The 14,604-nt window shown below is 32.0% G+C and overlaps 1 protein-coding gene across 1 annotated transcript; it reads left to right on the forward strand.

Annotated features, from left to right (window-relative positions):
• The first annotated feature begins 11,283 nt into the window (after positions 1–11,283).
• Positions 11,284–11,616, forward strand: LOC107871729 (DNA-directed RNA polymerases II, IV and V subunit 3-like). The gene has a single exon (XM_016718622.2). The coding sequence runs from the start codon at positions 11,284–11,286 to the stop codon at positions 11,614–11,616; it is 333 nt and encodes a 110-aa protein (XP_016574108.2).
• The last annotated feature ends 2,988 nt before the right edge of the window (positions 11,617–14,604 follow it).

The following is a 14,604-nucleotide window of genomic DNA, read 5'->3' on the forward strand; positions in this document are numbered from 1 at the left end:
GTACTATATCCAACTTGGTTGAGTATTTGAACAAGCTTAGTAATCTAACTTGCTTAGGAGCCGGCGTGTCATCTTCTACATCATGTATTGCGTGGTTCTTGTTAGTATCATCGTACAAATCATTTCCATACAGATGGAGATTTGATTGTCTAGAATGTTAAACATGGTGGCTCTGCTCCTCATAAATATAATCAACACATTTCACCTCACAATCTGATGTATCGGTGTTGAAGCTATGTTCCATCTGATTAACATATCCATAATGACCTCTTACGATGCCACGATTATGTCCATTTGACCTGCAACGTTAAATTAATATGATTAGAAAATCTGTATACATGTAGATTGATGTTGTGAAACCAATTTGACATGTTGTGTTTGCTTAAGAATATATAATGAAGTATTCAAAGTTTGCTCTCTAACATCTGAAGCTTTTCAATGAGATGTTCACACAATTAAGTATGTATCATAGCTTTTAGATGCCTTATGTTTGATTCTAACTATACTAAAATACATGGGGTTTGAATCACCTTGCTTATACACGAAGCCCTGAATTTTTATTGTAACATGCTCTCTTCAATATTGCTCCACTTCTCAATAATAGTCAATACATCATTCTCTTTCAAGGCCATATAATCAGAGTATTGCGTTGATAAACTATGTTGTATCACTTGTAACGTATTTCTGAAGTAAACAACCCTCTCAGAATCACCCCTATAGTGTGTGTTATTCAGTAGTTTCAAGCGCAATTTTAGCATCTTCAGATTTTGCCATACATTTCAAGTTATGACCTATGGGCAAGAGTTGACACTTCATTAGTCTGTAATGATTTGGCAGATGACCTATAACTCTTGCCCCAAAGGCAAGACTGAGATAGTTATGCCCCATGGGCAAGAGTTGACACTGCCATAGTCTGTAATGATTTGGCAGATGACCTATAACTCTTTTCCTAGAGTCAAGACTTTGACAGAGATACCCCATGGACAATAGTTTACTATGCCTTACTCTTTAATGATTTTACTTGTTGAAGATATATATTCTAAATTAAATTGTTACTAATCTTTCGTTGTTTCATTTTTTACAAGGTTTGTACTTGGAATGGATGAAAATGAAATGAGTATTGAAAGTATTGATAAAAATAACGAATTACAGGTTATTGAACAAATATTGGAGGCTGAAATAGCTGAGTCATCCAAGATTAAGAGGGTACGCCAAAAAAAGAAGAGGATACTTTATGTCGAGACTACTCTCTTGAGACACAATGCCTCTTTGAATGAGGTAAATGCCAAGTCGATCTTCATTGACAAACAAAATATGATGACGTGCATGTCAAACATTGCAATTACACACAATATCCAATTTAAGGTTATCAAATCAAGTACAACAAGATATTCACTGCGATGTTTGGACGACAACTGTGTGTGGCGGTTTCATGCCTCGAAGATTCTCGATTCCTTGTTATTTCAAGTTACTACATATAAAAAGGCTCACAGTTACTCGGTTGATTTCATAACATCCGACCACAAAAATACAACATCAAAGATCATATATGACTACATACTAGAGATCGTGCGTGACTCTAGTAATGTAAGCATACCCAACTTCGTGGTAGATGAAATGAGAAGGAAATACGAAATCATCATATCCTACAACAAAGGAAGGCGAGCGATACAGCATGCGTATACGGTGATAAGAGGAACCGCAAAAGAGAAATACAATAGGTTGCCATCGTATCTTCACATGATGAAAGAAAACAACCCAGGCACGTACACAAACATAAAGAGGGATGATGAGAACAGGTACAAATGCTATACTGTTGAAATTGACAACTTTTGCCCAAGAGGCAACAATTTATCTTTTATTTGCACTGATTAGATTATTAACATAGATGGAACTCTTGCCTTATGGGCAAGACTTGGTTTAGAAAATTATTGAAATTGAAAACTTTTGCCCAAGAGGCAACAATTTATCCTTTATTTGCACTGATTAGATTATTAACATAGATGGAACTCTTGCCTTATGGGCAAGACTTGGTTTAGAAAATTGTTGAAATTGAAAACTTTTGCCCAAGAGGCAACAATTTATCCTTTATTTGCATTGATTAGATTATTAACATAGATAGAACTCTTGCCTCATGGGCAAGACTTGATTTAGAAAATTGTTGAAATTGAAAACTTTTGCCCAAAAGGCAATAGTTTATCCTTTATTTGCACTGAGTAGATTATTAACATAGATTTAACTCTTGCCTCATGGGCAAGACTTAGTTTATAAAATTGTTGAAATTGAAAACTTTTGCCTAAGAGGCAACATTTTATCCTTTATTTGTACTAATTAGATTATTAACCTAGATGGAACTCTTGCCTCATGGGCAAGACTTGGTTTAAAAAATTGTTGAAATTGAAAACTTTTGCTCAAGAGGCAAAAATTTATGCTTTATTTGCATTGATTAGATTATTAACATAGATGGAAATCTTGCCTCATGGGCAAGACTTAGTTTAGAAAATTGTTGTACAAATACTATCCTGTTGAAGTTGAAAACTTTTGCCCAAGAGGCAAAAGTTTATTCTTTAATTGCACTGATTAGATTATTAACATAGATGGAACTCTTGCCTCATGGGCAAGACTTAGTTTAGAAAATTGTTGTACAAATACTATCCTGTTGAAGTTAAAAACTTTTGCCCAAGAGGCAAAAGTTTATTCTTTAATTGCACTGATTAGATTATTAAAATAGATGGAACTCTTGCCTCATGGGCAAGACTTAGTTTAGAAAATTGTTGTACTCTGATTATAAATATCAAATGCAAATTGTTACTAATATTCTTTTGCTCAACACAAGCTTCAATATACATTCTTTGTTTATGATGTTTCAATGATTGGATGGACCAACTGTAGACCGGTAATAATGGTAGATTCAACATTTTTGAAGGAAAAATATTGTGGTGTCCTCATGATAGCAGTGTCAAAGGACGAAAACAACAACATATTTCCTTTGGCTTTTGGAATTGCAGACTCAGAAAATAATGAGTCTTATATCTGGTTCTTCAATCAGTTAAGACATACAATTGGGGTACATGAACAATTGTCTATTCTATCAAATCGTCACCCATCCATTGCAAAAGCAATTGTAAATGTCTATCCAGAGTGTCAGCACGGGATATGCATCTATCACATGGAGAAGAATTTAAGAAAAAAATAGTTCTCAAATATGGTTCTATTACTCTTCTACAATGGAACAACAACATACAAACGAACTGAATTTTATACTTTCATGGATGAGATAGAAAAAGTCAACAAAGTTATTGCAGAGTACTTGAAAGAAGAAGACCCAGAAAGATAGGATCATTCATTTCATACCAACAGAAGGTACAATATGCTTATGACTAACAATGTGGAGTCCATGAATGCAGTACTGAGAAAAGTCAGGCAACTGCCAATACTGGAATTGATCGATTACATTCAGAACAAGTTACAAAGTTGATTTTATGAAAAAAAAAAAGTAGAGTCGCAAGGCAACTTTCATGACATCACATGTTGGGCGGAAGTGGAGGTGACTGACAAGATTTAAGTCACCTTGAAATTGAAAGTAAGTAATTGAAATTGTATTTTGATAATAGGGAAATATACTATTACTATTTTTTTATCGCAGATTATACATACATTGTTTACGATTATTTATGATTTATTGCTAGTTTTTTACTTTTTTGAGCGCGCGAAATATGAGTTTTATTGCTTCTGCTCATAGCTGCGTGATCGTTTGTGATTTGATGTTGTATGCTTGATTATAGCTGTTTTTTGGTTGCCTTAAGATTCGTCCCCTATGTATGTTTGATTGCTCTGTATTGCTGATTCTGCTGATATACTAGATGTTTCACTATCATAGTTGATTCTACTCCTAGATTAGATGCAATATCTATTTTATCTCAATTTATTTGTAGCTGATTCTCCTGCTCATATATTGGAAGCATCACTATTGAATCAGCTGTTATTCCTGAGCAAGGTTCTGTCTTTTCCATATAATACAGGAAATTTGACTTTGAAAGCTCATTCCTTGGATGAAAGATCCTTATCCTGCACTTTTCCTAACCAAGCCAAGCATCAAAACTCTAACTATCCCCTATATTGGCCCTTCTCTTCCATTTTAAAATAGAACCTTAATTGTTACTCCTTATTATTGGTCACTTATTGTTAGATTTTCGATTATTTCAATATTAGATTGTGATTTCATGTATATGCTTGATTGTAGCTGTTTTTTGATTGCCTCAAGATTCCCCCCATATGAATGGTTGATTGCTCTATATGCCCGATTCTGTTCTTATACTAGATGTTTCACTAGAAATTGTCATTTATTTATTAATTTATGTACAGGTAGACCCTATTGATGCAACAAGATTTGTTGTAAGAGAAGAAGGAGTTGAATATATTGTAGACCTGAAGAGAAGGACTTGTCAATGCTTGGTATTCTAAACAGATGAGATACCATGCACCCATGCAATTGCAGCGATAGAGAGTAGACATATGAACAAGTCTAGCTATTGTTCTCATTGGTTCTCAAGACAGTCTTGGCTACAAACATACCAGGGAGAAATCCTACCAGTTGGAAGCACAGCATCATGGATTGTCCCAGATAACATAAAGGATCTGATCACAAACCCCCTAAATAAGGAGGTTCTGCTTGGGAGAAGACAAACATCCAGTTATCCTTGCAGAACAAAATCTTCAAAAAACAATTACAGATGTTCGAGATGCAAAAAGATCAGGCATAACAGATCAAATTATCACTATACTCCTATTCTTCATCCATATACAAGAAGATACAGAAAGAAAAATAAGAAAACATGATTAGTTTTACTTTTTATCCGAGAAGTTAGATCAAAATAACAGTTATAATAGGATTTTTTTTATCCCTATTTTAGTTAGTAACAAGTAATTTTGACTTTTAATCACGAATGTCTTCTTATTTATATGAAGTTTTAACTTGTGGTGAAGTATTTAACTCAACACCTTCTTATTGATTGTTTATAAAAATTACTTAGCATGTTAACTTTTCTTATATATTAATGTGTAAAAATATATCATATTAACAGGATTCGAGAAAAGACTACACCCCCAAGAGATGTGATGTGAATAATTTCATGGGATATACTTCAAAATTTGTCTTGAAGGCAAGATGCAGAACAAGTTGTGCCCCATGGAAAAAAGTTTACACTATCTTGTTATGCAATGATTCGGCAGATGATCTACAACACTTGCCCTAGAGGCAAGACTTAAGCCCCAAAGAAACAAGTTATTCTCTATGGGCAAGATTTGACACTAACTTAGCATGTAATAACCTGGCAGATGATCTGCTGCTCGTGCCCTAGAGGCAAAACTTAATACAACAAACGAACAAGTTATGTCCCATGGCCAAGCGTTGATACTAGATTAGTGTGTGATGATTTGGTGGATAATTTATAAGTCTTGCCCAAGAGGCAAGATTTTTAGACCCCAAAGGAACAAGTTATGTCTCATGGGCAAGAGTTGACACTAGCTTATTCCACAATAATTTGACAAATGATCTACAACACTTGCCCTAGAGGCTAGACTTAGACATCAAAAACTACAAAAAGAAAAGCACGGGGGAGTATTCAATTACGAATAGAAAATAAGATGATACCAATCAACAAAACCAAGCATCTAACCAAATAAATAAAAGTGGAGACCAACTACTGAGGAGGAGGAGATGACCCTTGGATTATAATGTCTAAACTGTTTCTTATTTTATGTCATTTAATCGAGGACAAATGTGATTGAAAAGTTCACAGTGATCAAAATACTCATATAGTAGTCACACATAATTAATGATAAGACAGCCCCCATAGGAACAAGTTATACCTCATGGGCATGAATTGGCCCTGCCACATTGTTTACTAATTTATAAGATACTCAATAACTTTTGCCTCAGGGGCAAAACTTGCCACAAGGAAAGGCGAAAAATATTCTTCGATAATAAAACATAAATATATAAAGCTACCAACAAATGAATCAGTAGCGATTCTGCATTGTATATTTCACGTTATCGCATCAAAAATAGCCTATTCAATTTGAAAAGACTGTTTAAACTTTACATAATCGCATAAAAATAGCTAAAAATCCTTCATGTTCAGTGAGTTTCAATAACTAAAAAACTAAAAATAGCTAAAAATCCTTTATGTCCAGTGAGTTTCAATAACTACAAAACTAAACTACTACTCCTGGTGAGTCCTCTTCCTCTTTTCCTTTCCAAATAATCTGCCAACTTTTTCTGTAGTATTATCTTTTATACCAGCTTCTAGTTTTCTCTTTTCATAATTCTACAACAAAGATCCATACCTTATACGAACATGACCAATGTCAATCTCTTTAGGAATATCTCTACCATGAATGACATATTCAGCAAATGCACAAACAAACGCTCCACGATCACTGTGATACAAAAGAAATATATTATGTGAGTATATGAAAAACAACAAAAAAAAAAAGTGAAATGAACATTTAAAAAATGAATGCAATGAGATACCATTGAGTTTGTTATGGCAGCTCATCAACCATTTTTATCGGCAAAGTGTCATTTTCAGATTTGGCAATGTCCTTCTCAAGATAGAAATTGACCTTTTTCAAAAAATACGGTATCAATGTTTGGTAAGGTAACATCACTTTTTGAACAAATTTATCACCGCGCCTGGTACGGTTGGAGTCGTATACATATATGCACCAATCAGTAAAGTCAAAAACTCCCAAAATCCAGTGTCCAAATTCAAATTTTTCTCGTGGAACATAAACTGAAAATAACACATAGTCAACCTTGTTCCACGGTACGTTTGCATCACAATAGAATCCTCTGATATACTCCTCAACCTCATGTTTCTCAGGGATGGCAGAAATTTTTTTTCCATTTTCCACAAAATTATGATAAAGAGCATCAATTTTGTTTCTAAATACAAAATCAGTTGTAGTAAACTTTACAACAATATTAGGTTCATATTTTGCCTTATTCCTCATGTAGTAGAGTATTGTGTTCAAATGTTGTGACAAAATAAAAAGAACACTGAATAAGAGCATTACAACACATTCATTACATAAAGAAGTAACCAAAGTAAGATGATCGCCAATAGTAGAATATAGTTGGTGAAACACTCAGTCATGTTATGATACAACTTAAACTTACTCCAAGAATTGAATATATAGAAAAGTTTACAACTTTATACCAAAGTTACAAAGTAGCAGCTAGATATTTAGCCAATCAACTACTGAACGTTCAAATGGGTGGAGGCCGAATTTTCATCATCTTCAGTATATACACAATAAAGAGAATTTTCAAGAAATATAGTAGCTAATCTAAACACCACTACTACTATGAACAGTTAATATTATTTTACAACTACCGATACAAATCCAATATAGGTCTACAAGAGAGATCTGAAGAAGATGTTTATGTAGCAATCTTATGCCTATCTTGAGAAGTAGAGAAGTTGTTCACAAAGATCTTTGGCATAAGCAAAGCAACTACCTATTGCTCTCGATTTAATTTTATTTTATATTAGTGTGACAAGAGTTAAAAACTGTTGACGCTCCAAATATTAATCCAAAATTAAAGGTCCAAGAATAATTGCACCAATGATATCACAACTTATACATAACTAAATATGATTACTGCTGCCACTTAAATAGAGTTCAGCACTAGTGGCAATACTACTAATGATGATGATAACACAATATACTAGACGTAGCAAGGAATCTAACTGAGAGGAGATAAGGTGAAGTCCAAAATCACGACTACTATGTATTTAATTTTATTTAATACTACTAATAATATAACACTAATAGACAGTGAAAAGAACAAGTGACAAGACTAGTGGTGAGGACAGAAAGTGAGCAAGTAGCTGCTACCAGTGCAAGTGGCAATACTAGTGGGATCATTGTAAGCATATGAGTAAGCTTTAGGGAAAGTAGTCTTGAATATCCTTGAGTAAGTTGTTGGCTTGCAAATATAGATTATCTACTAGAAGAAAGGGAGGAACAAAATAAAGGACAAGTCAAAAACACATTATAAATATAGATAAGGATAGCAATTGATAATACCGTGTCATTCAAAGGTCGATCACAAATTGCAAGTGAATAAAATCACTCCTTCGAATCCATAGCACAAGAGCCAAACATTAAACGTTCGGACAACACATCTTTTCCTTTAATGTATATATCTTTGGCACTTAAAATACATGAAAATGAATATAATCAGAATATATGTGTTACCATGTGTACAAAATGACAAAATAAAAAGCTTTAACTAAAAACTGAACTACCGAAAATAACTGTGATGGGATAACAAATCAAAACAACAATCTGCATTACAACAACAACAAAAGATTCAGTGTAATCCCACAAGTGCGAAAATAAAAAAAAAGTGTATTTCATCAAAAGTAATCGAACAATCATCTAAGAGGCAAAATAAAGATATCCACATTGCAAAGGCCTATTACAAGACCTCCAACTTGACACAATAGAAAGTACATAGTACTAGTAGAAATTATCAAAGATCTCAAATCTAGTAGCACAAAACTTTTTTGGTTCAATTGGCGATGGGGTATTACAAGATGAAAAATCGAACCCTCACCAACAAGGTGAAAGTTTCGCCAACCAACCAACTAAGCTGCTAGGTTTCCTGCTAGCACAAAATTCAGGTAAACCAACTAAGCTACTGAGATTTTCTAATAGCACAAAGTTCAAATAGTCAATCAACCGAGCTACTAAGATGTCTAGTAACATAAAACTTTTAATTTCAATCAAGATTTACTTTTTCCATGAAATCAAGAATGTGGAATTATGCAAAATTCACTTAGTAACACACATCTAACAAAATTAAAACTTCTTAACTACACAACTACCAATCTGACAAATCCCTAAACATAATTCCCAAAAATACAACAACTTTGTATTATGAGTTAAAAGCTTAAACGTAAACAACATAAAGAGATTTAAATATCCAATTCAAAAATAACACACCAAAAAAAGATAAAATACATGTAAATGACAAACTGAATTTAGTAGCAACTAATATCAACAATGATGTCAATTAAATTTGAAGGAAAAAGTCCAGAAGAGTTGGAAGCAACATCAAGTGAGAGGCGCTCTATTTCTTCATCAGAAGGAACATCCATTTTTTTTGTTAATGAAGTTTAAAATTTTAAGAGAAATCGGATGAAGGGAAAGAGGAGCAAGAGAAAGGGTTTTGAGAAATGAGGAAAAAGGATGAACGAGAAGGAATAATTGATGAAAATTCTGGAGAAAAAAAGAGAAATTTAAAAAATTCTAAATGAAGGTTAAAGATAAATAAATTTAAAAAGGGGAAAAAATGAAGAAATAGGTAATGGTTGGAAAAAAAATGGAAAAGAGAAAAAAAAAAATAAAGGTTGAGACAAATAAATTAAAATATGAAAAGTAAAAATAAAAATTGAAAATAATAAAAATCACAATAATAAATTTAAAGGAAAAAAAGAGTAAAAAAAGTAGAATAATAAAAGTAAAGGAAAAATTAAAAAGTGAAAATAATGAAAAATAAAATTTGAGAAATAAATGAGTATGGAAAGGTTAAAAATATATTTGAGGTGTGAAGGGGCAAAATAGTACTTTTAGTATATTAAAAAGTAAGAATGACTATTCTTTAAAGACATTCTTATTTGGGGTCAAATATCTAAAGTCACCCATATTTGGGTCTATGACATGCAATTTCCTGAACCTCTACCCCGCAGAAAATCATGTTTAGGAATGAGACTCTCAAGTTGTATTATACTCTTAATTAGAAATCATTAGTAAATTCTTTTTTAAATTGAGCTAGAGTTATACTCTCTTGAGATCCTGTCTAAATTTAGGGTTTAGACCTTTAATTTCTTCAACTTATTCTTCTTATCAACTCCTAATTACGTATATACAGTTTTAAACATCATTATCACCTTTCAAACCATGCCTCCCTTGTACCAAAAGCTATATATACGAAACTCCCAACTCTGAAACTTGAAAATATACATTTTTGCATTGTCAATTAATATTGGATTGAAAACTAGAATATTACTATGGTATATTAGGGGGTTACATCCGATTACATTATCATTATCATATATATGCATATATTGATTTTCTCAGCACAAACGAGTATTCTCCAATTATCTATCAAAACTTTGTGACACTGTATAGTTGAGTGTTAGATATTAGTTTCAAGATAGGCAAGATTGGATTTTAATCTAACCAAGGATATAGATTGACTTTGATTCTGGTGGTTTACAACAAGAGTATCAGCCTAACTCTCAATGGACAAAATTATTGAAATTTTTTCAAAAAAAAGGGCCTAATATGAATAGTATTATCGAGTCCTGAATATGGAGAAATTTTGTTGGAAGCGCCAAAGGATAGGCTCTGCAGTGCACCCGGATTAGTGAAGTGTCAATGCGGTGGACACCTCCCCGCTCCGCCCCTTCCAAAAAAAAAAAGGGAAAACATCAAGAAACACGAAGTATTGTATTCTAATTACAAGGCACCACCTAAATTTTAATAAGGGAAAAGGCATCGTTTCCACCTCAAACTATACAAGAAAAGTCGAATTCACACCTAAATTATATAAGTGACCTATTACACATCTTACTATAAAAAAGTGAAACTTTTACACCCTGTAAAGCATTATACCACTTGCATGTGGTGTGGTGTTGCACACGCACCTGCCACGTCAGCGTCACGTCAGCATGATATGAAAAAATAATAAATTTATTATTTTCATAAATCTTTCTTTTTTTCTTTTTAATTTAAATTCTTTTTCTTTCTTCTTCAATATCCAAAACCTCCATTATTGTCCAAAATCTCCATTGTTATGAGTTCAATTTTTTTTTCTTTTTCTTTAATATCCAAAACTTCCATTGTTGTCCAAAACCTCCATTGTTATGAGCTCAAATTTTTTTTCTTTTTCTTCAATGTCCAATTATAGACACTTTTCTGCACAGTGGAATCCAATTATATGTGCAGAAAAGTTTTATCCTTTTTTTTTTCTAACTTGATATTTACCTTGTTTAGCAGACAAGGTGCGGCACTGAAATTGCCTCAATTTCATCGCTGGCGATGCAGCTCCGACGGCGATTGCTTGATAGACCGCCGCGCACACCTAAACTCTACACACTACCCACACAATACAAAACCTCACTACCTCAGTAGTACTATAATTTTCCCCAAAACTAAAACCGTCAAAACACCAACAACAAATTCAATCCTCAAACAATAACAACAATGGACAGTGTCTCTTACCAACGTTTTCCCCGTATCAAAATCCACGAAGCCAACCCCGACTTCATGAAATTCGAGCTCCGAGACACAGATTCCAGCATAGCTAACGCACTTCGTCATATAATGATAGTCGAAGTCCCAACCATAGCAGTCGACCTCGTAGAAATCAAAGTGAATTCTTCTGTCTTAAATGATGAGTTTATTTCACATCGTTTAGGTTTAATACCATTAACGAGTGAACGTGCTATGAGTATGAGGTTTTCGCGTGATGGTGATGCTTGTGATGGTGATGGACAATGTGAGTATTGTTCAGTTGAGTTTCATTTAAGTGTTTGAGTGATCAGACACTTAGATTTGAGGCCGATAATTAGATTCGATAGTTGAATTGAATTGGGAAAGAAGAGGAGAAGAAATTTCAACCATTGTTAATCGTTCGAAACTCATTAGCAACTTGGAATTGGAATTTTCAGTTTGGAGATTTTTTAATTTGAAGAAGAAGATGAAGAAAAGATGGATGATGGATGCTGGGGCTGGGTGGGGAATATTTTAATTTTTTTTTTGTTATTTTTTAACTTAGACGCGCTATTTTTTATTTAAATAATTATGTTTTTTCCACGTCAGATTTAGGGTGTAAAAAGTTTCACTTTTTTATAGTTTAGGTGTGTAATTGGTCACTTATATAGTTTAGGTGTAGATTCGACTTTTCTTATATAGTTTGGGGTGGAAACGATGTCTTTTCCCTTTTAATAATTACAATATTTATTGAAGGTTGAGTGTATCTAAGATACACACCTATGTAAAGGCAGCACGTATCTTAAATACACGCATCTTGGATGATGTATCTTTACCTAAGATACACGCGCATTGGATAAAGCTCGTTGATTTTTTTATAATTAATTTAAAGTTAAGTGGGCTTTTGTAGATAGTCCTTTTGATTATTTTCGTTATTTTCAAAAAATCAAAATCATGAATTATATTGCAAGAATATAAGCCAATGAAGCAAGTTTGGTACATGGATTTACAAGCTACAATTTTTTATGAAAAATAATTCCAATTTCGTACACTGTCTGCTGCTACTGCATACATTGAAAGAACTAGCAAAATTTGTGGTTGTCTGATTACTTTCCCATTCCCTTCGATCCCTCCTTTGCTAAGGAGTCAGCGACTCTATTTTATTCAATTATAGCCTAGCTTAATTAATTTCACAATCAAATCAATTAAATTTCTATTCTAGGCAATAATTAATTGATAATATCATAAAATGACAAACTTTCTTTCACAGGTAAATTGTTGGGATAGTATAATAAGTAAATCATTATGCTGTTGTCCGCTTATACAACTTATTCATAAATCTATATAGGATTATATTAGGGATAACTACATAACTTAGCAAATATAGATTCCTAATTATCCTATTTAGCTTAAGATCAATTAATTACAATTCATAACTCCGTATTAAATATCTATAATTACAATTTATAGCCTCTCTTGTGTATTTTTCGTTTTTCTCTATTTTCTATTACTCTCTTTTTTTTTTCAATTTTTTTCAATTTTTTTCTTTTCCTTTTTTTTTTGTTTTCTCTTTCTTTTTTCTTTTTTCACTTTTTTTTTTTCATTTTTTCTCCTCCTTTTTTTCTTTTTACTTTCCTCTATTTTCTATTACTCTCCTTTTAAAAAAAAAAATAAAAAAAATCTCCTTCTTTTTCTCTCATCTATTCTCCTTCTTTTTTTTTCTTTTCATCTTTTCTCTTTCTTTTCATTTGTGTGACCTAACAAATACAAATACAAGTGTGAACTATAAAATACAAATAAAAATACAAATTATAACATACAAATACAAGTGTGAATTATAAAATACAAATACAAATGCAAACTATAACATACTGATACAAGTGTGAACTATAAAACACAAATACAAATGTGAACTATATCATACAAATACAAGTGCGAAGTATAAAATATAAATACAAATGTGAACTATAGCATACAAATACAAGTGCGACATATAAAATACAAATACAAATACAAATACAAATGCGAACTATCATTTGTATTTTTTTAATTATTGAAAAGGAACAATTAATTTTCTTTCAACGAATACTTGTTTGTATTTATTGATACAAATAAATACAATTTAATACAATTACAATATATACAAATACATATTTGTAAAATTATTTATTTCATTTGTTTGTAATTATATTTGTATCAAGTGATATTTGTTTATTTACAAATATGAATGATAATTTTAACATAGAAATACAAAACGGTACATTTGTATCAAATGATGTATTACATATTTATATATTTTACAATCAAGAAAATACAATTAATGCATTTACTTGCCTTTATATAAATACAAATAATAAATTAAACATAATCACGGCTAAATACAATATGCAATCAACTTACAAATACAAATACAAAATAATTCTTTAAAAAAAAAAAGACATCGACGAAAATAGAATACAAATACAAATATAATTTAAATATACAAACACAATAAAATCACAATACAAATATAATCCAATATAATATACAGTCAATTATAAAATACAAATATAAAATAATTCTTTAAAATACAAGTGCGAATTATATAAAATATAAATGATGGTACGAATTAACAAATACAAATACAATTGTGAACTATAAAATACAAATATAAATGATGGAGTAGCATTTTAATATTAATAATATTAATTTGCTTCAGTTTTTCTTTTTGTCTAATATATAATGGTTGTTGCATGGAACTTAGCGACTTTAAAAACCTTAAGTGCTTTTAGGTTATATTGTGGCATAGCAGAATGTGCCTTGTGGAAGTTTCATTTTACATGTTGCATGGCTGTTACCTTACAACCTTTGTCTCTCATTCATTTGTGCCTTAAAATCTATAGTTAGTGACGGTAGAATGTGAATATAAGTTTCATATAACTCTTGTAACTTTCACTCTTTATTCCTCCATTATTCTATTCTTTACGTGGTGTAATTCTTGTAACTCATGAAACCTCTTAGCCATTATTATTACATCTTTACTATCCCATTTACTTCTCCCTATTCATTGCATGTAAGAGTTCTTCACCTATAATAGAGGTAGGTCTTGCATGATTTTGTAACACAACACACAAGATAATAGAGAGTTAATAAAAGTTAGTAAAAAGAGAGTTCATTAGTTGAAGGGAGGTGTTTTTTTTTTGTGGAGCTTTGAACTCAACTCTTGTCCAGAGTTGTTGAGTTATTCTCTGTGAGAAGGTTGTTGTATCTTGGAGGGGACAAGTCAAGAAGATTACTGCTGGATCGGTGAAATATTTGCTACAGTGGGATTGA

This window comes from Capsicum annuum, chromosome 5, assembly GCF_002878395.1.
Source record: "Capsicum annuum cultivar UCD-10X-F1 chromosome 5, UCD10Xv1.1, whole genome shotgun sequence".
NCBI lineage: Eukaryota > Viridiplantae > Streptophyta > Magnoliopsida > Solanales > Solanaceae > Capsicum > Capsicum annuum.

Excerpts from the sequence above, each read along its gene's own strand:
- LOC107871729 (XM_016718622.2), top strand. The coding sequence starts at position 11,284 with ATGGACAGTGTCTCTTACCAACGTTTTCCCCGTATCAAAATCCACGAA.